General features: G+C 39.7%; 1 protein-coding gene across 1 annotated transcript in view; it reads right to left on the reverse strand.

Annotated features, from left to right (window-relative positions):
• LOC149209230 (nuclear pore complex protein NUP93A-like) overlaps window positions 1-24,363 on the reverse strand; it is a 313,625-nt gene that overhangs the window by 156,298 nt on the left and 132,964 nt on the right. Inside the window, exons 6-8 of the mRNA XM_089396318.1 lie at window positions 19,086-19,355; window positions 18,394-18,489; window positions 18,040-18,174 (exon numbers count right to left, since the gene is read on the reverse strand). Coding sequence (XP_089252444.1) covers window positions 18,040-18,174; window positions 18,394-18,489; window positions 19,086-19,355 — 501 coding nt within the window. The remainder of the gene's footprint in view (window positions 1-18,039; window positions 18,175-18,393; window positions 18,490-19,085; window positions 19,356-24,363) is intronic.

Here is a 24,363-nt window from a genome sequence, read left to right on the forward strand (position 1 = left end):
TCCCACTGAACTAGGATGAAAAATTAACCCCCCATTTAAGGTGAGCAAACAAAATGACAATCAAAACCCCTCTTTCAAGTTACCCCATAATCCATGTCAACCACCCAAAATGCAAACAAGCATAAGCACCCGAATGAAAAATCAATAAAGTACCTTTTGATCAAAATCCCACCTCCCAACGTGTGCTCTTTCCAAATGGGCGAGGAAACATATGACTGATGTAGGTGACAGAGACATGAATGGCACATTGTGATCGACTACTAGTGGCTGTCAAGGGTTGTTGGCTGCCAACTGGAAGAGATGATGGGAGAAAATTTCTACTATGGGGTCACCCACTTTTGGTCGGTAACATTACAAAATTATAATACTACTAGTACTTATCAAAATCATCATCCTCATCCTCATCCTCAGCCTCATCCTCATCTTCATTCTTATAATTAGTAGACTAATACGTTATAGTGTGATTTCAACTTGATTCCCCTTGTCCTGAAGTTGGAGGTGGGTCCAAGTTCATCCAAAAAAGATCTCCATTGTCAAATGTTGGTTCTTGGCTCTCCACAACTCACTTTGATAATGGATAAAAGTCATCCAAAGTTATGATGCTTGATTCAGGTGTCTTGCTCAGCAACCAGTTTTGCCTCAACTTGAGGTCATACTTACCATAAACCATGTTATTCGAAATTTTTTGCTCCATATGATTCCTATTCTTCGTGTGTATACGCTCAAAAACACTCCAATTCCATTCAAACCCTAAAGCACTGCATGTTTGGCAAATCTTTGCAAATTAGAGCATTGGCTACCAAACTATTACAATCAATAGGTTGAATTAAGAGTCGACGGAAAATAAGTATTAGCAAATGACTTTGAAAATTTGAAACTTGGACAGAAGCATTTTAACAGTAAGATAATTTCAAAACATTGATATTTATTAGCTCGTGGGTCCTTTTTCTGCTTTTTATACCTATAGACATGCTAAAGTTACCAATACTCTCATTGAAATTGAAGAGTTGGCTATGTATCTAGTGTTGGATCTTAGGATTTGGGACCATGCATTCAATGAATCTGTGCAATCCCTCTTTTACCTGCCCATCTATCTTCAAAATCTTTACTATAACTATACCTTAAAAGTTCAAATGAAAAAAACATTCATCGATTGATTTTGAATATTTGGCAAAACGTTTCTAAATTCTAATGAATGATAGAACTTATAAATTTTGAAAAAATAAAATTCCATGCCTTGCGTTAAAGTAAAATATATGAATGTCACAATAGATGAAGAAGTCTACATAGAACAACCCTTGAGATTTGAAATCAAAGATAGGAAGGCATATGTTTGCAAATTAAAGACATTATATGGCCTCCAGCAAGCACCAAGGGCATGGTATGCTCGAATGGATGCATATCTACAAAGACTAGGCTTCACAAAAAGTTCTACTGACTCAAACCTATATATTAAAGTTGTAAACAATGAGCCTCTAATCATTCTTCTATATGTAGATGATCTTCTCTTAATAGGTGTAGAAGGTCGAATTGAAGAATGTAAGAAGCAATTGGCAGCAAAATTTGACATCAAGGATTTGAGGTTGATGCATTACTATCTGGGACTAGAAGTCTGGAAGGAACCTAATGAAGTCTATTTACGTCAAGGAAAGTACATGATCGAGATTCTGAGGAAGTTCAACATGATGCATTGTAAAGAGATGACCACTCCAATGATCACAAACTTGAAAAGACTAAGGAGTTTCGAATCAAGCCCTGTGGATCCTTCTAGATATAGACAATCGATTGGCTCATTAATGTTTTCGGTGAATACTCGTCCGGACATATGTTTTGCAGTAAATATACTTAGTCAATTCCAACTGGAGCCAAAGCATGATCACTGGATAGAAACAAAACATATCCTAAGATATCTGCGGGGAACCATCAACTACTGCCTAAAATATGATAGAAGGAATAATGTTCAATTGATTGGTTATACAGATTCTGACTGGGGAGGCAGTGAACAAGATGGAAGAAGCACTACAGGAGGATGTTTTAGTCTGGATCATCTATGGTCTCATGGATGAGCAGAAAACAAAACATTGTTGCTTTGAGTAGTGCTAAAGCAGAATATGTTACAGCATGTGAAGTTAGCCGGGAAGCAGTTTGGTTAAGGAAGTTGATGTCTGACTTATTTGAAGGACTGATGAACCCTACAGTGATACGTTGTGATAACACAAGTTGTATTTGTTTGTCTGAGGACCCAGTGTTTCATGGGAAGACAAAGCATATCAACAACAAGTATCACTATATATGAGAGCTAGTGCAAAATGGTGTGGTGCAGCTACAGTATTTCTCCATTGATGAACAAGTAGCTGACATATTGACAGAATCACTTCCAAACAAGAAGCTTGTATACTGAAGGGACAAGCTAGGTTTTAGTGAATTCGTCCTCTCGGATTGAGAGGAAGGGATAGACACAGCATTCTTGTCTTCACTTGGGAAGAAGGAATGGAGGGTTGGGTAACCATCTGACATTCGATACTCTTTGAGAATGTGGTAGGGCATTCAAGACAAGAGTAGTCGTGGACCGATATTCTTTGAGGATTAGCTACCCAAGATAAGAATAGTTCAACAAGAGGTCATACTCTAGGAACACCTAGGTGGGTTATGTACCTTGGAGAGACAATGATGATGGTGTCTATACATCACTGATCTCGCCAACATTGTGCTCTGATCTTGTGGAGAGATAGACTTGTTAGTCAAGGCCTTGCTATATGACAATGCTTATTATTATGATGCTAGACAAATGGGTTACCAATCTGACTCTTCTTATGAGATCTCTTCAGATTGACAATGACCATATACCTTCTATGAATACTTTCCTAGTTAAGAGGGAGCGTTGAAAAATGTGTAACTAGGTTCGGTCTTCATTAGTACGAAGTGTATTCTTGTATATATAAAATGAAAAAGAAAATATTATTATTATTCGAGCATAAATTTCAAGCTCAAGTTCTTTGCTTTTATAGGTCAAACACCCATTGAGTGCTTCTAGGGTTTGTCCTAGGTATAGGAGTCATTGTCATATATGGAAGATCTTATGGGCACATTGTAAATTGTAAAAGAAAATTTATTTTGTCTTGAAAATGTCAAAATACCTCCAAGATCAAATCGGCCTACATGAGCTGTCAAGTCGTCCTAAGTGAAGACACATGTCCACCCCTAAAGGACGCCTATATATAAGAGGAACTCATCCTCCATTTGGATCATTCAATTCACTCATCTCCCATACAAAGAAGGAAGCAGCAAAAGAATGATGAAGGAAGTACGAAGAAGAATTCGAATTGTTTTGATCTCTCTTCTTTCTTCTGGGAATGCTAAGTTAGGGTTTATGCATTGGGCAAGTCAAGGTAAAAAATTTGGAGCAAGAAGAGCAAGAGGGCAAGAGAAGGTCTCTTAGGGTTTCCTACTAGCCCTAAGACTCAAGTCAAGGCAAGCGAGGTCAAGGGAAGAGGAGCAAGAGGCCGATTGAAGCCTCCTAGAGAAGCAGCAGTAGTTGCAGCAGTTGTTGGGGGCAGAATTTCGGATTTGCTGGGGAGGTCGAAGATACAGCAGCAGGAGGCCAAGGAAGACTTGATCTTGGATGATATTTATCTAAGTCTAGGTCATGGTATTCATCAATCAAAGATCTAAAAGAGAAGAATAGATTTTACTGGTTTTCCCCTCAAAAGGTGGGGTTTTGGCCCTGGCTTGGAGCCTACATATTATGTCATTGTTGTTACTGTTTTGGTAGTTGTTTGATGTATTGCATAATGAACTAACAGAGATCAAAGCTAATAAGTAAAAAGCTAACACAAGAAGTTATCAAGTTAAGAGAATTAACATCTACATTGTCCTACAAAATTCTCAACATATTGGTGACAAACCCACCAAACTAGCTCAAAAATAAAATAGTAAGCCTCCCAAGAGGTCAAATGATTAATAATGCATGTCGTTGGGCTCTCTAAGAGCCCTGATGAAGTCCACAAGTTCCAAAATGATAAGTTGGACTTCCAAAAGTAATGGACAAGGGGTTCACCCTTTGTTCTCCACATAATATACCTGTGGTCCTCCCAATCGCTGTGAGGGAACACAAGTGATCTCATGCGTCTCCAAGTAAGTTGAAGATGCGTGTAGACCATCTGTAAGGGCTCAGATGATGGTGTAGGTGATGCCACCTCATCCTACAATTATGGGATCAGTTGCCAAGTGCATGGTACATATGTGGCGCTCGCTGGGCAAAGGTGAACCAGGTGCATCTTTCTCGTCTAATAGGTGAATCTTGAGCAATCCTTAAAGATGGTACGCCCAATGTTACCAAAAATCAACACTCCCTCTTAGCGAGGAATGTGCTCTAGCAATGTCTCCCACTGAAGCATCGCCCTGACTTCATAACATCGTCCTCTACGTTGTTGATGTTTGACATGTTGTCCACCAACAACTGCATTGCTACTGCTGCAATTGTACTACTGCCGACATTGCCACTATCAACACTGCATCTGTACTACAGCCCCCTCTGAATTTTTGCATCCATATCGCTGCTGGCACTGCCACTGAACCGCAAACTACTGCTGCTACTTCATCAACAACGGAAAAACATCCCAAATTACTGAACAAGTGTTTAGCATAGATGCATCTCGATTCTGAAGATCTGGTTGTTGCTAGTCCTACGCTATCCCTCTAAAGCCATTGCAATGTCGCTGCTACTGCATTGTGTCTCTCTGCACTGCTACAACTTTGCACTACGCTGCTCAGACTTAGCGTTCTAGCCACTTCATCTGTCGCTCCAACACTCCTCTAAACCATCTGGCACTTAGTCCATCCTTGTCACTACTGATCTGGGCTCCCATAGCAAGGAATTTATCCGAAAGGTGGGCTCCTCAAGGATCCTGCCCATCTGTAACTCTTTCGAACTACAGCTCTAAATCAGCCCACCTCCCTCCTAGAGGTATCTCGGCTCTCATGGCGAACTCCTCCTCGAACTTCGCAGGTGCAGCCTTCGGATCATGCTTCTCATCTTTGTCCTTCTTCCTAAGAAAACAATGTGTTGCATAGTGACCCATTTCACCACACTTGAAGCATTTGTTCTTCGAGACATCCTTTTTCTGCCTAATCTTCGAGACATCCTTTTTCTGCCTCCACTGCTCCTGCTGCCCCTTGGATGCAAAGGCTGCATTATCATCCTCCTCCTTGGGCTTCGACCCACCACTGTTGCTTCCGTCAAGCTTCACTTGACCAAGTCCCTCCTCAGCTCCTCTTGCTTAAGAGTTGCCCATATCTCATCCCAATTTGGCAAAGTCGCCTTGCCCAAGATACTTTGGACAAAGACTTTCCACTAATCTGAGAAGGAATTGAGGGCTAGTCTAACCAACTTGGACCCTTGAAGTGTACACCCCACAACTGCTAACTCGTCCCAGGTCTCCTAAAGCTTTGTGAGGAATGGATCTATCTGCTCCCCCTTCTACATCTGTGCAGATCTCAGTTCTTTCTCTAAGTACATCTTTCGCTGCTCAGAAGATCCTTGATATAGCATTGCCAAGGCATCCCACATCTCCTTAACAGTCCCTCTGCTAGCGATGTGACAAACTACATAATCCTTTACTCCATCCAGGATCATGCTCTTGGATATCACCATTTATGCTCGGTACTTCTTCAGCAGATCTTGATCTGCAAGCACAGCCACCACGTTGTCGACATAGGTCTTGAAAGAATGATCATCTAGAAGGAATGACATCCTTGCCTTCCAAATGACGTAGTTGGATGCTCCATCCAACCCGTCCTGATCTCTCAACCCACTGGTTGCCATCTTTGCCACAAAAATGTCAAACTGCTTCTCTCTTCTCTTACTATTGTTACTCAGTGAATAAGAAAACGGACTTCGTCGCGAGAAGTCTTCTGAGGAAAAATTCCCTCACGGTGTTTCTCTTCTCTCTTCTGATCTCTTTCTTCCCAACAACACGTCCTGCAAAAAAACTGTGTCCCACCAACTCTTCCTCATGCTGAGGCTCAGCGTTGCTTCCTCTGCCACGGCAAAATTTTGATCTGGAAGCCCTTCCTCTTTGTCGACTCACTCAAACAGAGACTGCCTCGAAAATTCAACCATCTTGGGCTTGGACTGTGCAAACCCCTCTACCGATTCAAATTGTTGCCTCTTGCAGCTATTTCAATCTTCCTTTCCTGCTCAACAATGGCTTCTCTGGCACTATTCTTCTTGCTTCACCTGCACTCCTCTGATACCATGTGAAAATTCCTTAAACCCGGGAATCCTAATGTAGCAACTGATGATATTTCTCCTACTTGTTACATTTACATGAACAAGTTATTTGTAGTTTCCTATGGCAAACATCGAAATACATACACTGCAGCCTACACCAACTAAATAATATGAAAAACAAGAAACTGAACAATAGAGAAAGATACACACAAATAACACAGTTGTTTTTGGACAAATGTCCCCGGAAAAACCCAATGCGAGAAAACCGGTGCAGCAGATCTGAGGGTTTTTATTATTAAGTTGAGGTTATTTCTTAATACAATCTCTCGATGCCTTGTTGGCAATCCAATACAGACAATATCACTCGGCAGAAGAAATTAGTGAGATTACCTCACTCTACACTGCAAGTCTTGGCTGATCCGGCAGCTGAACCAACGAGTTCCCCGGCTGCTTCTACCCCGTCCCTGCGTGGGCCTGCATCAGCCTCTAAGGCACTATGTCACCTCTGTTGGGAATCAATTTGCCTTCTGGTGCAGATTCCAGCCCTCCCAGCTTAGAAACGTCAGCCTACTCAACAAATTCGGACTTCTATGTGAAGGCTTTTGTGTTGCTCTATGTGGGACCTGCGTGAGCCCTTCCTGGACCTGTGTCACCCTCTTTGTGTTGAAATTTGATGAGTAAAAAGATTCCTGCAATCCCAACCCGGTTTTAATTTCACCTTATCACTTCCATTCAATTAAATATCCTTTCCCACAAACATACATTCAACATATAGAATTCTAGAAATGAAATTTTCAGATTAAAACACATGGGACTATCAACACATGTTGAAAATAAATATGGACATAAACAGACCAGCAACACATAAAAATACATACAGATTTTTGGTCAACATAGACCCAGGTAAAACCCCTTCAATCTTCTCTAGGGAAAACCTGTTAGAGAGCTCTTCAAATTTATTTATCTTTCAAGTTCAGGAAAAACACAGTTGCAAACAAAACAAAACAACAAGATACAAGTTATCTCTTCAACTCAAAACTCCTTGAAAATTGTGCCCACTTTTCCTCGATTTCCGTGCCCACTTGAAGCTAAAAATATGTATTGTACAGATATGACTATACAGACTGTCCTATACAGATTCTGTATGAACTGTACAGATTTTTTTCAAAAAAATATCAAAAACTTGTTTCGAATGGCGTGTAGATGAGAGCAATCAATGATGTTCATACTGTACCTTTTGTTGTCTTCTATGCCTCGATTTTCATGCCTAGCTTTGCCCAGAAATCACTCCATCTTGCTGCAACAAATTTCTCCTTTAGAACTTTTCTCCAGCTCCCAGCCTCCTTTCTCCAATCTGCTCATACAGAATGAATGCAGTCCCTCTTTTCTTTCCCCACTTTTGTTTCCCTAAATGACTTTTAGGCAACCCTAAGATCTAATGGCTCAGATTCATTTAGATCAAGGGATGAGAATAAATGTGCATTTAATTCTCACTTTTTATTTTTTAACTCACCCATTAAATAAAGTACCCACATTGTACTTTATGTCTAAAGTCACTTTTCACTTTATAATTTAACATTGACTTCACCACGTATAAAGTCACTTTCACTTAGGAAAATAAGTATTTTGGACACTTTTCCCTAGGTAGAGACTAACCCATGGGAAACCACTTGTCCAAGGTACATTAAAAATCAACACTCTGGCCTCTGCGCAGCCTCTTCTATGTGTCTTTCTGCGTCTCTGCTGAGTATTCTTGGCTCCGGAGAAAACCCTCCAGCCAAAACTCCCTCTACCCCTCTCTGCGTGATCACTACAAATCACTACGCTGCCTCTAGCTTCAGTAATTCGATCTGACTGATCAAATCTCTATCTTCCAAATGACCCTCAAGCCTCCTTAAATAATCTTCTCGTTGACATTCAACAGCCCAAATTAGAAGCTAATCAATGGCTAAGATCATTTTTGCTTGATCCTTGTTTTCTTCTAGAAATTACACCCACAATTAGATTAATACCTATTAATTATTTTAATTTCCGAAGTTTAGACTTAGGGACCCATTAAAAATAATTAAGTATTTTAATAAAACTATCTCCGGGAGGAATTTCCCAAAACACTTTCTAGGTTTTTTGGAATACATGTGCCCAAGCCTCCCTGTAAAATTTGAAACTTAGAGCACATCTGATGCTACCAGAAATCAACAAGTAATCAGATGAAGTCATAGACTTACTTGGATATGTTTTGCTTGCTTCCTCCTTAATCTTGATGTTGATAGAAGATTACTTCTTGAAAGGTTGAGAGAGCTTACTTCACGATCCTTCTTGAATGATTTGGCCTTCTTTCGACGATGATCTTGGAAATTCTTCAATGGTTTTGATCTTTCTTCATGCTTCTTTCTTGAAGATGATTTCAAGACTCTTGATAGAGTATATTTATTTGATCTAGGGTTTTGGAATGATGAAGATCTTGATCTCTTGCTTGGCATTCTTTGACTTGCCTTCTTTGAAACTCGGTTTTGTATGTCTTCTTGCTTGAATGCCCCTTATTGCCTTCAGCACCTAAGCTATGATACCATGTTGAGAAATCTAGGGCAATGATAATTAGAACATTTCTCTTCTTGATAATTTCTTGTGATATGCTTTTGGTTCTTGTATTATTATCTTCTCTTCGTTATATTATCAATGTGTTCGTTTCATCAAGACAATTACCAAATAAACAATAGAAGACAATAGACACAGTATGTAGGCTAGTTAGCCAGGGCCAAAACCTCTCACTCATTGAGAGGAAAATCAAATTACAAAATTCTTCTTATAGATCTTCAATTGATGAATACCAAGACCATGACAAAGACCCTTGACTCTAGAATCCTCCAAGACCCTTGTCACTAGCCTTGATGTTCTGCGTCTTCCTTTTCTCGGCTTCCTTCTTCTCTTGAACTACTCTTCTCAGCTTCCTCTAGAGAATCTCAGTCTCTATCCTTACACACTGCTCTTCTCGGCTTACCCAAAGAAACTCGGTCTTCTCATTACTCTTCTCAGCTTACCCAAACAAACTCAGTCTCCTAGGTTAACCCTAGATCAAAAACCCTAGAATAGTGTTTCTCGGCTTCCTTATAGCGAGATCTATGCCCAAACAAGGTCACTTTAATGTAGCAACAAGTTCTTCTTCGATCTTCTCTTGATGTCTTCGATCCTTCTTCTTTCGCATGTGGGAGAGTATATGACCCAAGACAAAAACCCCTGAGGAATCCTTCTTCGCACTTCTGCTTATGCTCTTCATCGAATTGCTTACCTCTAAGCGATGCCAAGTATGGCTACTTATACACACTGCCTCATGTCATTTAGGCCGACATGATCACTAGGAAGAAGGTCGACGTCATCTACCAAGTTCTTCATTCGTTGTAGGCCAACTTGAAGAGGACAAGTGACAAGATCTTGGAGGAATACTTCTCATACACAAGTTTGACTCTTTACAATGTGTAACATGACTTCATTACATGACAATGACTCTTATTTTATGACTAGATAACAAATAATTCCTAAAGACTCTCAATGGGAGTCTTGACTCAAAAATAAAACTTCTTTCTCACAAAACCCATGATGCAAGCAATACAATAATTTTATTTTTCTTCTTTCATCTCATTACATAAAATCATAATTACATGTCATTATGAAGACCAAACCTAGTTACACTTTTCAACACCATAAAGTCTCTACGAACTTAAGATCAAGTTATTAGATCAACAGAGGCTAGATAGATACAATAACCTGCAAGATCTAGAGATATCTGCTAGATCAATCAAGTTAAAATGCTTCTGAAAACCCAATAATTAATGCAAGATACCTGTGCAAATATTTAATCCAACCATTGGCTAATGAAATAATAACTTATAAAAGTAGTGTTCAATAGAGAATTAAGAACATGATCCAAAAAACATTACCACAAGAAGCAGAAGAGGAACACCACCATGAATAAACCCCAAAGACTTCTTTATTATTCCAGAAAAAATATTACAACCAGCAGATCTTGACTTAGAGCTTGATCATAGAATTTTTCATTGTTACAAATGAGGAGCAAATAGGTTCCTTATATAGAAAAATAGGACCATCAAACCCCTCCAAGTGGAAAAACAGCAAGTTCCCTTGATCCATCGCTTGATCCTCGTCCAAACAATTCAAACCCTTGATAATTGTTGCACAAATCTCCAAAAAAAAAACGAATTCCTTGATGGGTGTGTTGGATCGAATTCTCTCATTCAAAATAACCACCTGGACCAAAAATTCGATTTCCTTGAGAAAATAATTCTTTCTGGCCCAACGAATTTTGAGAGTGGGACTTTCTACCTTGGAAATGAGTCCTTTCTTAATTCTTACTTTGAAAAACGACTTCATTAATTTTTTGATAGTTTTTCCACTTGGAGAGAATTTAATTTTTGACAATTTTCGACCTTAATTATTTAGACATTTTTTACTGGAAAATAAAATAAATGACTCAAAAGGGGTTTTACACATATTTTCCACCCTCAAAGTGGGTCTAAAAAATATTTAGGTGATGATGTCTTATTATGATTAATCATCCACCTAAAATATTCCTTGACAACATTTTTTACATCAAAAATATTACATAGACATCCAATTAGAAGGGGGATTAAAACATGCCCTCTAGACTCAACCAAATTTTGTGACACAAGATAGAAGATCTAGTATGATAATATACATAGATTCGATAACACTAGGACTCGCCTAAGACCTTACAATCGAGCCCCACTCTAACTTCGGGGTATGTGTGGGAGAAAAACTCTACCAATTATAAGGGTTAGAAAACATGAATAATTCGCGAAGGGTAAAAACCTCCCTAGAGTGAAACTTTTTGCTAAGAATCAGAGACTTACCTGGATGTTTTTTACATGGCTTCACAATCATACTAGAATCATTCTTACAATAAAGGCCCACAAGGCTGCAGAATTTGGGATTAAAAAGATAGATTGGAAGTTGCATCATGATGATGACTTTGAAAAAATTTCATTTGCTCACATGTACTCTGTAACTTGGGGTAGTTGACACACATGTGGTCAACACCTACAATAGTTGTAAGTTGGTGCATACCAGTGTTGCACACATCGCGATCGGGATTTAATCGGCGCCGGGAAAAAAGCGGAAAAAATCGTTAAAATCGGGAAAAAATCAGAAAAAAGCGGGAAAAAATCGTTTGGCACAAAAATATTCATTTTTTTTCAATTTTTTTAATATCTAAACCATCTACAACATAAAATAAATACATTGACACATAAATATGATAAAAAAACTAATATATAAGATGTTTAATATCATTTCTAGCGCTAAAATCACACATAACATTGAATCATGTCCTGAATAGTAAGTCCCAACTCAGCCTCAAAATATCAACAAAAAATATGATAATGTATCTCATCATGTCATAATGTCATATACAATAAAATGAAAGTCTAATCCTATTGATTTCCTCTGCCCCTCTTGCGAGAAAATGCCACAGCTTTCCCTTTCCCTCTAGATGTAGATGCTGGTGCCCGTGCAGGTGGAAATGGCAGTGGAGTCTGATGTGATCTAGACGTTGAAGAACTAGAAGTAGGAGCTATAGGAGGTAGACCATGTCCTCTACTAGTGGCAGGGGTAGCCCGGGCAGGTGGTGTCACCTGGAAACATTACAATCTCCCAATCCTGAAATCCTGAAAAACTGATAAGTCTGCTGGATTTTAATTGAAATCTAAAATTCTACTTTCTCCATATGAAATCCAATGAGGCTAGAACCACTCTCAAACATCCTGAGTCATTTCATGGTAATGTTAAAAATTTAAGTAAAAGGATGAAAATGAAGATTAAGGAGAATGTCACTTTTACTTTAAGAATTTAACATTACCATGAATAGCATATCCATACTAGGGCCTAGACTTGATCATTAAGCTACCCCACTCAAAAATTATTTGTTTCTTTCAAAAAACATTGCATGAAAAAACCCAAAAAAAGTTATAAAACTATGCTGTCCTGAGCCCCCACGATTTTTTCGTTAAAAATCGCGCTTTTTTCGAAAAAATCGCGATTTTTTCAGTAAAAATCGGCAAAAAAAAAAGTAGGCGATTTTTTCGTATAAAAATCGCGATTTGATCGGCAAGATGAAAAAATCGCGATTTTATCGCGATTTTAACAACACTGGTGCATACATCGTACAAGGAAGTTACAAAATATTAAAAACAAAAATTGTATAAGTGTTTCTTATGCAAAGCTTTGCCTCACAACTTATGTGTATCAAATGTTTTAAGACATAAAAATAGTTTAAAATAATCAAATACAGATTCCCCCCCATCCCCCCAAACTCAATATTTCCAACATTGTCATCTATGAAGATACAAGACGACATAAACTTCTGAGTGCAAAGCAAAACTACCCAACTGAAAAATGATCTAACAATCCCAATTTCATCTTTTGTGGAACCTTTCACTTGGTCGATATCATAAATGAATCATTATCATAAGATTTAATTGTGTCGACATCAATACTCTTCGCAACATAGGTCAATTGTTTTTGTCTTGAGTGATCCTAATAGGTTGACTGGTTGAGATGTTCGCTCTTATGAATTGGGTGTTGAGAAGGAGTTTGTGTCACCTAATTTTCTCTTATCATGTTTCTGGCGACTTCTTGATATTTTTTAGAGTATATGATTACTCTCACATACATATATTGTTTGATAGATCGTGGAATGTTCACTTGGCATTTGCATCATTTGAACTGCAACATCTGAGAATGTCTTGATTTCAATTGGATCGAGATCTTTCTAAATTGTGATATTATCTAGAATGATTTTAGTTTTATAGAATCAAGGCGTGATAGCCAAACATAGCTCACAAGTTAAATAATCCAAAAGACTTGGAATATTTTAGTATCCATTTAGGATAAAATAAATTATATTGAATACTTTATGAAGAATTGATATGGTTAAGCTACAAGAAAGGGCCCTGTATAAACACTAAGCGGAAGTGCCTTTTCATTAAAATTCCTATCTTTTCATAGAGGCATGCCTTTTATTTCTTCAAATTTTCACACACACACACACACACACACACACAGATATATATATATATATATATATATATATATATATATATATATATATATATATATATATTGTGAATTAATTTTGTATTTCCTGCAAATGTCATAAACTCATATAACAGCCAAATGTTCATTGTTTAACTAGGGGGCCTTGTTGTAGTTGCTGCAACGCCCTCCAAAATTTTGGCTCACTCAATTTCGAAGCCTTCCTTGATCTTTTAAATTGTTGTTGCAAACACTAGAGCTCAATTTCATGAACTTTTTTGCATTTCTTTGGTCCCTTTTGCAGGATGGGTTAAATGTTGTATTTTGGCATGTTTCCCTGTCGTACAATGTTTGTGAGAGTCTTTTCCAATGGTTTCGAAGGTCGGTCTTTATGTATATGAGTTGTCCCAACCATGTAAACATTTGTCGCATCCATACACAAAGTCTTGAGCATTGTCACACAAGTGTTGTCATGGTCGTCCTAAAGCCTATCTTAAGTGTCGCACTTGTCTTATCTTGTCATGAGGCAGTCACACAGAGGGAAATGCTTTGTTTACGTGTTATGATGATCTATGTTGTCGTGTCGTCAAAGTATGCTAAGTGTGTGATTACAGTCAAGGTTCATCACAGTTCATCACTCGTCGCACACAGCCATTTTCGAAAAATCTTCCCTACCGAGCAACTTAACTTCACCGGGCCCCGACTAAAATGTGCACTACGCAGTCTCAGCCCTCTAAGTTGTGACCTTGCTGCTTGGAACTACACAATGCGCATTCCATGTCTTCCAGGGTAGCTACTCTGTGCAATCCCTGAGCCCAACTCCCAATCTTGACCTCCATAATTGCGCAGTTGTGTCTCCCAGTCTGCCTTGAAATGTGCACTTCGCATCTTCAACGTTCAAGCTTTTCCCTTGTCTATTCGAACTGCGCAATGGAAAAAATCCTAGCCTCCCTTGACACCCAAAATTGTCCAGATGATTCTCCCAGTGTCCTTTCCCTCAGTTGGACCCTACTGCCTCCAGGAACTGCCCAATTATGTCCTTCAAGCCTCTCTGAGCTACGCATTGCGCAGTCTTAGAGCCCAAGCTCTCCCCCTGACTGCTGGAACTACGCAATGAGTAGTCACTACGCCCCTCTCCCCAGTCTGTGACTTGTCTCGGGCTTAGTTCATGGATATGAATGCATCATCATAGACTAGGGGGTTTTCGGATTGATGTCGCCCCGTCATGAGTGAATTGCAGGAACAGGAACACTATCAAGTCATGGCAAGATGATGAAAAAGGAGAAGGAGGGAAGCATGCCTAAAGACTCTCTTGTACTTAAACTCACAAGTGGATCAATGAAGAGGAAGCAAAGGGACACAGGCTTGCTATTACCATCCAAGACTAAAGATCATTGAAGACTCTGTATCACCAAGCTATATAGAGGTGAAGAGAAAGCATATCCAAGAAGACATCCAATACTCGATAGCAACAGTGACTTGACATTGCCACATGACTAAACAGTCCATGTCAACAGTGTCATATCATGAGTGGTCATATCCCACATCACTATTGTGGACCATGTATATTGTATTCAAATGTATTGTGAAGTGGAAGTCCAAAGAACACACATGAATATGGAGAGTCATGTAAGTTGAAAAGTCATAGGGAGTTGAACAGTCATGAGGGTAGTCAAAGAGTCACAAAGGGGAAGCATCACCCCTTGGTTATAAACACCCCCACAGTGTATGAGCAAAGGACTTTTCACCTTGGCTCCTCCCGCAAGGAATTAGAGAGATGAGCTAGTTCTTTGAGGAGCAAGGAGTAGCTCCAATGTCCCACTATTGGGGGTAGTGATGTAGACTGTAAACATGTGTCTTGGAACTTTTGCTTAATAACAGAAGCCTTTAAGGTGAGCATGTTCTTCATGCATGGACAATGAATTTTTATAAGACTATTATGTGGACATTTGTATTTCATGTTTGCTTTCACATGTAATAAGATAGTTGAACTATTTCGGTTATTTTAGTGCTTATCTTATTGAGAATGTGTTGTAATAGTTGCTATTGTTGTCCATCATAGTGGACTATTCCGGGAGATATTAGACAGATCTTTCCCTATTTGTTGGTTGTAACGACCATCGCATCTGTTGTGGATTATTCCGCTAGATGTTAAACGGATCCTTCTGGTTCATGTTGGTCACTTCCTAGGTGGTACTATTACCTCTCGTCTTAAGGCTCACTTTTCTTCCCCCCTTTGCAGTAAAAGAACATTGACACAGTTGCAACTGCACACTCACCAAGCACACCGCCCTTGCCTTTCGAGGACACCATTGCATCCCTCTCTGGTGCTGACAACTAAAGCCAAGGCAAATCTTTAAGGATTTGGCAACCGGGCCTTTATATTAGATGGGACTCCTACACCGGACGATGTGAGGTCTGATTGGGACTTCATACCGGGGAGATCCCCTGAATGTTGGCGGGTCCAGCGCCGTCAACATTTCTAGCGCTAGGAGGGCGGCCAATATTTTATGGCTGATAAACCCACCAACCCCATCATTCCATCTTCTGGTTAGGCAGCAACGGTCTTTGCACCTCCCTACTCGTGCTTCTGAAGTTGGTTACTCTTCTCAGCCCAAGCCTGAACGTGAAATTCCATATGATCAACGTCGGGCCATTCGCCCTATAACCCGTCAATTTGCAAAGGTTCTTTGATTGATTCAGGGAGTTATCAGTATTCAATATTCCCCAAAGAAGAACAAGATCACCTCCACAAGGATAGTAGTTTCGACTCTTGAAGACGTGGTTCTTGCCACTCTTGAAGAATTAGCAGACTCTGTGGAAAAACAAGAAGAGCCTCCACTCTTTTACGATGGTGAAAGAGACAGCATTCTACTCTCGCACACAATTTTCAGCGGGACAAGCAGAGAAGAAGAGAAAGAAGAGCCATCTGAAAAAGAAGATGAGGACAACGAAGAAGAAGACATGGCAGACCAAAATCTGGATTGGATGACTCAGGGCCCACTTGCACTTCCGAGTGTCCTACACAAGATGCCAAGTCATTTAGAGAAGCTCTTAATAAAGTATGACCCTGATAAGACAATGAAGGCTGAAGACCATTTGGACAACTTTTACCTACATCTACAGACACTTCAGGTTCATTACAATGATGTTGCATGTAGACTTTTCCCATGTACATTGGATGGTAGGGCAGTTGTATCGTATCACAGCCTTCCTCCAAACTCCATCCAAAATTGGAGGGGGTTCAAGAAGATCTTCCTTGAAAAATTTGTTGATGATAAGACCCCCGCCATGTTATTGAAAGAGTTGGATAATCTTAAGATGGAGCAAAAGGAAAAAGTGAAAGATTTCAACCAAAGGTTCAATTGCATCTTGAACAAATTTCCGGAAAACACAAAACCTCATGACTCCATCACCATAGATTACTACACCTTTACCTTGCCAGCAAGCATTGTGCAGTTTGTGAAGCGAATTGTGAAACAGACATTGACAGAAAATTATGAAGAGGCTATCATTGTTGAGAAGGACTTGCGTGCTATTGGAGTCATCTCAGACGATGAACCAACAAAAGACTCCAAGGACACAGGTAAGAGGTCTCAGGCCTCTGTGAGCAGGGCTAAAGAGAAAGAACCAACTGATCTTGAAAGCTTGACTCGTCTTGTCAAGTCTCTGACCAATGAAATGGCAGAGCTCAAATAGAGGACAAGCAAGACCACCATGAGCAGCAAGCCTCCTAGGTTTAACCTATTTAGAAGGATTGTAGCTTCTAGCAATAGCAGTAACCAACCAACAAAGTCTACACAGAGTTCCAATGTCATCTTGAACATTGAGAAGATGGGCACAAATCAATATTGCACGTTTCATCAAGAACATCATTCAAAAAAGACGTGCCCACAATGGAACCAAGCCATGAGCATGGTTGCTACACAGCTTGTTGATTCGATAATGGTTGAAGAGCAAACTGAGCCTACTGAAGAAAAGGAAGAAGCTACTGCAGCCGATGAAGCTCCAAGTGTTGGGCATGCAATAAACATGTTCAACTGTATACTTACAGCTCAAAAGAGTACTATTGATAAGCAACCTCGGAGTGACAGTCCAGCCCAGAAGCAAACCAACCGGTACAACCTAAGAAAACAAGGGTCAACCACTACAATTGAGTTGTCAAAGCAAAAATTCAAAGAAAATTTGTTAAGAAAAATCAACCCACCGGCTAACTCAGTGCAGAACACTCAGAGCAAGTCCGGGAAAGCAGTCTCAACGAAAAGTGTTTCCGATAGTAGTAAGGACAGAACCATCACTCCAGAAACCACAAACCAAGTTATATCTCTGGACACCTCGACCAGTCTTTCCGCTATGGACTATAACATTGTCAATAATATGAAGAAGGTCCATGCGAGCATCTCAATGTTTGAACTAACAAAGATCACGAGCCAATGGAACATCCCTCTACGAGCACATGGCCAAACCTCTATAGGTAACTGTTAGGATATTCCAACACATCGGAAATAGTTAAGTATAACTTGGTCTAGTGTAGAGTTAGGTAAAGTGTGTTTCTTTACTATGTACATTTCAACCACTAAAGGACCATCTAAAAGCTCCAAAGACATTAAGTCAGGGCTCACGTCAATTGGCTAACATATAAATTATTAAAGCATTACATATGTCCACAGATATTTTGTTCTTCAAAATACATGAGCATGATAAAAAAAAAGTACTATTATTTTATGGGAAAAATTTGTGACCTGAGCAGCATGATTCTGGATAGTGTCCAGTATATATTTCTCATGACCAGCCTCTAAATGGCGTCTTGCTCCACTGATCATAGCCATCTTTCTTGATACATTTCTCGGTGCTTCTTTATCTTCCCCCAACAAAGCCTGTGTAAAAACATTTAATCAAAGAACACAAATTTTATGTCTAGCACATATAAAATGCCAATCATCGTAATGCAGCAACACATTCAAACATCGCAAAAAATGCCCCAAGCTATTCACGCCATTCTGGTATTTCATTGACACAAACAGCAATGTGGAATATATCTTAACAATTGAACTTTAATGCATGAAATAAGTTTTGAGGTCTATAAAAGAGTTAACCTGAAGCAAGTGCCATATCTTCTGAATGCTAACAGACTTTGGGCCAGGAGTCTCACCGGCTAACGACTCATAAGCACCTTTGAAAGCTGTTGCAATCTGACACAAGGTTAAGGTAACGAACGAGTGTCAAAAAGCAAACCCCTAAGCAGAAGAACAAATTCCCTGCCACTATCTTTTATGATTTTAATATTCAACTTCATTATGAGGCCGTGTTTAGACTCTAGAGCTTCGTAAGCAAACCAATGAAGATAATCAAAACATCAGACAGAAAACAAAGACAAAACAGTTCACAGAGTTATTGCTCTCTGTAACATCCAATATAATAAAATATAGATGCAACAACAGTAGCAAATCTTAACCTGATGCAAATACATGTTAGTCAATTTAAATTTCAAATATTTCAAGAACCACAAGGATGAAACACAGAGAAAACAAACAGAGGCAAAAAAAAAATTATGAATATAGCTCCGTCAAATATTCAGCTCAGTCTGTTTTAAAGCAACAAATTTTAAAGACAAAAAAGTGACAAAAAACAAAGAGTAGAGCTACAGCAGTTTGACCAGTCAAGCAGCCCAGACATGAAGGATCTGACCTTCCCGAAATCTCCCTGTAGACACATTCAGCATTTAATCATTCAATATCTACGAACATTAAGCATTCCCACATCCAAACATAAGTAACAGTAGAGTCACCTTGAAAGGTAGTCCACGTTCCCTTGCAGAATTAAGGTTCCTCACCACATCTGCATATGCTGAAGCCTTTCTTTCTAAGAGTGGCCTTTCAGTGGAAGGCATCACCTCCATACTTTGTGGGCCCTCCAACAGATGGGGGCTTGCTGTAACTGAGGAACTTCGAGCACTATGACTTATACCAGCAGATGTGCTACTGCCATTTGGTTTAGGAGTGGCTGGCAGACGACTTAAATTGTGCAAAAAATCTCGTTTCTCTTTTTGCCAGTCATCCTATTCATCAATTAAACAAGTTAAAAACTGCCATGGAATCCACTGTAACAAACAAACAAACAACAAAAAGACAAACAACAAAAATGTTCTCAAAATAAGAGTCATATTGAACATAAAAAGAGTGGCAACTTGGATATTTTAACTACATTGGCACATAAGTAGTCAAATCAAATGAATTTCAGCTGTCAGAAACTAAGAATCTTCCTGATAAGGGAATATTAGTTTACACATAAACACAACTGTTAAAAAAGGCCATTAAATATTACAATGCCTTGATAACCACTTAAAGATGTACCAATACTGTTTCTCGACATTTAAAATACATAAAGATCATTCCCAATTATTTATAGTATTTCAATGCACATTATACCTTCAGCAATAAAACTGCAATAAATAGACCAGAGACTTTCCTTTCACTATATCAAAACATTCATTGTAAGTTTGGAACATTAAACTAACAAAAACATTAACAAACAAAAGCAGAGATGATAATTAAAAGCTAGTGATTCAAAAAACAAAGAAATAGACTTGCAAAATAAAAAATTGCCAGACCCATAAAGAGATCTCAAGAAGGGCAATTTAACAGAACAATTGTCTTTTCTGAAGTCTACCATAAATTGCTGTCCCATCTATCCAGAAAACACTCAACACATACCGAAGGGACCAATGGTGTTTGAGATTTCCTCTGGCCCCCATTTCCTACTACAATGCTAAACACCATACAATTCAAAATATATTTTGTAACTTGTAGCTCAATGCAGTGTGTTTCTCAAAGATAGATTATCCTAAAAGCTTTTGACTATGTAATAAATCCTCTATTATACTACATCGGCATGCTTTGCTGAAACTCATAGTAATTTACCTTCAAAACATTTATGGTATATCTCGAGCAATTAATTCACCTTTTACCAAGAATAATGGACATATACTATACGATCTACTATGGTTTGCTAAATGGCTTTCTACTAGGGTTTTTTTATATCTTCTTCTCACGAATCATGACCTTTGTGGGACTTATTACCGCTCTAACTAGCAGGGGCCCTAAAGGGAGAAATGCTAGACCAAGGGCAACAAATGGAGACTTAGCCCACTGTCACCTCAGCTAAGGCTCCCTATTATTTACGGACTTTCACCGATCGGAGGAGACCTGGTATATATGGAGTCACAAATGAAGGATAAATCAACAAGTGGATATAGCATGACCCAAATAATCCCTTTCCAGAAGAGGTTGAGGAATAGAGTTTGCTTGCTTTCTAAGCAACATACAATGTCTTCTAGGAGAAGGATGGGAGGATTTGAGGATTAGGTTTAGGGAATATGACTTGTGAAAGAGTTTCCCAATCCCTAAAATCATTATTGAAATTGGTATCCCAAATGGTTCTTGAAGAATTCTCTTTTCGAAGGAAAGGGACCACATGGGACCAAGTGGACCCAACCTAGGTTAGGAGGTAAGAGTTTAGCAACCAATAATATTCTTAACCCAAACAAGGAGGGGCAAAGGATCAAAGAAAGAATTTTCACTTAAATGTGTTGATTTCATCCTATGAGGGACTAGCCTTGGGCATACCAGGGCAAAGTTTGATCTCGGAGCTAGGGCTTGGATTTTCTCACAACTCCACCGTCGGAATGGCTTCAAAATTGGAGGAGGCCTCGAGGAGACGATCAAAGTTTCAAACTTTTTGGAGGGCTATTTTGTCGGGAAAATGAAGCACTAAGTGACCCAACCTGGCCAAACCGAGGAAAAGGTGAAAAGGAATTGATTTTGGGTGACCAATTCTTGGTACATTAGAGCCTTAGTCTTGGGAGAATGGAATCTATGACAAGTATGAATGAGGACTTTGTTTCTTAGTCAACAAGGCCTTAAGACTACCTTGTTAGACTTCTAGGGCAAAGGGAAGCAACCTTATAGCTTTTATACTTCGCCTTGCAAAAGGAGATGGTTTATCAAGATGAATTCGTTGTTAGAATTATCCCTAAGAAATTTCATTCAAATTACATGGCCCATACATTGAGAGATGCTATATAGAGACAAAATTCCACAATTTAAGCATTAAATGCATGCAGCAATTAGCCCTAAAAATAGGAAAATCCAAATCCAATGTATATGACAGTAAAACAAGAATAGCATTAAAAGCATGTACTTACATGTAATAGAACATATCAAACCATCCACAATTTGACAATAGAGAAGCTCCAATATAAAATAAACCAAATCCAGACATCAAAATTCATCCATAAAGCTCTAATTCATCCTCCAAGAAAAAGTGTGAAATTTTCAAAAGTGTTGTTTTTCCACAATCGTGGGTCTAGGATAGAATCTTAGAATCTCTGACGCTACCAAACCAAGAATCACAACAATACAATTAGCACAACGGAATATAAACAACATTAAATCTACTACTGCACAAAATATGGACAACTTTTCACAATTTTCAACCCAACTTCGTTATATTAATCAACATATAATACAGCAGTCTAGGACTCTCGTAGCAGGGATAATGGCCCTCAAACATCCACTAGTACAAGATACAAAACTCGGGCTTGGTGTCAATCCATTGACAACCAATCTACCCTCAACAAGATACTCTGACCATCTGGCTGCTGCAGTCGACTCTCTCAGCTCCACTCGATCGTACCCTATACCTACCCAGTCCTTCATCTCCCTATTTGCAACACTACTTCTGTCAACGATCCAAGTCCCTCCGACCACTGAACCTCGACTCTCCAATCTTCTCACTAGTTGTGCCTTAGTCCATCAAGGGCACAACATACCGAGACTCCTGTCAAGTTGTTCACAACTCCAATTGTGAACAACTCTCAATCTGTCCAATGTTGCTCCTCAACTACTCAGGGACTTCAGCCCACTATAGTCTTCCTACACTGCTCCAATGAAGACTAACATAGGCCATGGAGGGATACCGCCTATGACTACAAGACTTCCAACTCCCACAATCAACACGGGCTAGGATGACTGCCCATCATTTGTTGTACATGTCCTTCTCCACACACAGGTCTACGGCTACAAAAACTACTCCTGGTTGATCAGACCCATGAGCTCAACAACTGCCACTCTAGCAACCACCTAAGTCCATGAAGGTGGTGCACAGCGGGCTCTAATTTGGACACTATCACATTGTCCCCCAACAGACCGTAAATGCCCAATCCACTATCCACACTTGGTCCACTCTCACGTTGCCCTCCAACAGACCACGAGTGACCAATCCTTGTTGCAGCATCCTCTCCTGGTTAGGTCATCCAACTACCTAGGAAACCTTCCTCTTTGCTGATAACGGACTCCCAAACTATCCTTGCCTAGGACACCATCCACTAGCATCAATTCAACCTTAACACATCAATACAATACATACCTAGGCCTGCTCAGCTTCTGTGTCACCTTGGTGCAATCTAGTACATGCACAGCCCTGACTCGCGTTGCCTGCACTAGCATTCCTGCACTCACATGTTCCTGCACTTGTGCATTCTTGCACTCGCGCATTCTTGTACTCACGTGTTCCTGCACTCGTGCATTCTTTCACTCGCATTCCTGCACTCGTGTTCCTGCACTTGCGCTTCCTTTCTTGATGTGAAGACTATGAAAGATGCTTCTTGGATATGTCAAATGACTCTCCTCCACCTTATATTTATACAAAATACAAGGGCTCCATCAAATCACATGTGTGGGCTTGACAACTTGTCACAAGGTCTCTAAATGCCCAGCCAACCTTGATAAACCCACATATTGACTTCAAAAATTAATATCTTCATTTCTACAACTCGAATTTCGACAATTATTGTTATGTCCAGCTCGTCTCGGCATAAGCTATCATCTCCATCCATCACATGTAGGAATCTCCTGTTGGTTTTGGTCCCAACATCGATGGGTACAAAACCCCAAGCTTGGGTTTCAAGCCCACAAGCCACACTTGTGTGCCAACTCCTCCACAACCCTCAAGCCTAGGGTTTGGAGTACCTCCCAAGCTACAAATCTCAACAAAAAGGCAGAAGATATCCAATCCCAATGATGAGCAAATGAACTCATCTCACTTGTATTTATACACTAATGAGGATTTCAAATTAGTCTCCTTAGCCTACATAAGCCCCAAAAATAAAATGATATGCTAAAATCAAACTTTTAGTGACAAGCCCACCAAACTAGCTCACAAATGAAATAATAAGCCTCTTAAGAGGTTTGATGATGAATAATACAGGTCGTAGGGCCCTCCAAGAGGCCTGATGGGATCCATGGGTGCGATAATGAAGAATAGGACCCTCAAAAGTGATGGACAAGGGGTTAGCCTCCTGTTCTTTCCAACAATAAACCTGTGGTGCTCCAAGTGGGTGTGGGGGCACAATAATAACCTCATGGGCCTCCAAATGAGTTAAAGATGTTTGTAGATCATCTACAAGGGCTCTAATTATGGTGTAGGGGATGCCACATCATCCTAGAAGTCCTTCGTCAACTACCAATTCCATGGTACATCTATGGCGTTGGTTGGGAAAGGTGAACCAGCTACATCTTCCTCTTCCGGTAAGTGAGTCTCGAGCATCTCTAAACATCCTCGGGGATCCATGGAATGTTGTCTAATCTTGTGGAGGCCCATGGCTCTCAACACACACCCATGTCCCAATGTAGCCCTCTGGAGGATCAGGGGGTCATATAGGGAGACCAAACCCAAGATGGAGACCATCTGCAATCTTGCATAAGATCCAATGCATCCAGCTAGCCTTCCAGTACAACAAATCATTAGAGAAATCGAGTAAATGGGCATACCAACCATGGACCACAGTTAGAGACTTCATAATGGCATGCCCTTCCATAATGGGCTTCGGGATGTGCCAATGTCTCCTAAACTCTAAATGGGGTTAACCAAGTATCCTATTAGGTGGTTTCTACTTCTAAAGGGGATAATAGGTTCAAGGTACATCATTCAAAAGGTGGTGGCATGTGACAGATAGGTGAATGAAGTAGGGAGATGAGAAGGGGCAGCCTTGAGCCCCATGTTGGGGT

Source organism: Pinus tabuliformis, chromosome 1_2, assembly GCF_031772625.1.
Source record: "Pinus tabuliformis cultivar Carrire ecotype Pingquan chromosome 1_2, CPIR1, whole genome shotgun sequence".
Classification (NCBI taxonomy): Eukaryota; Viridiplantae; Streptophyta; class Pinopsida; order Pinales; family Pinaceae; genus Pinus; species Pinus tabuliformis.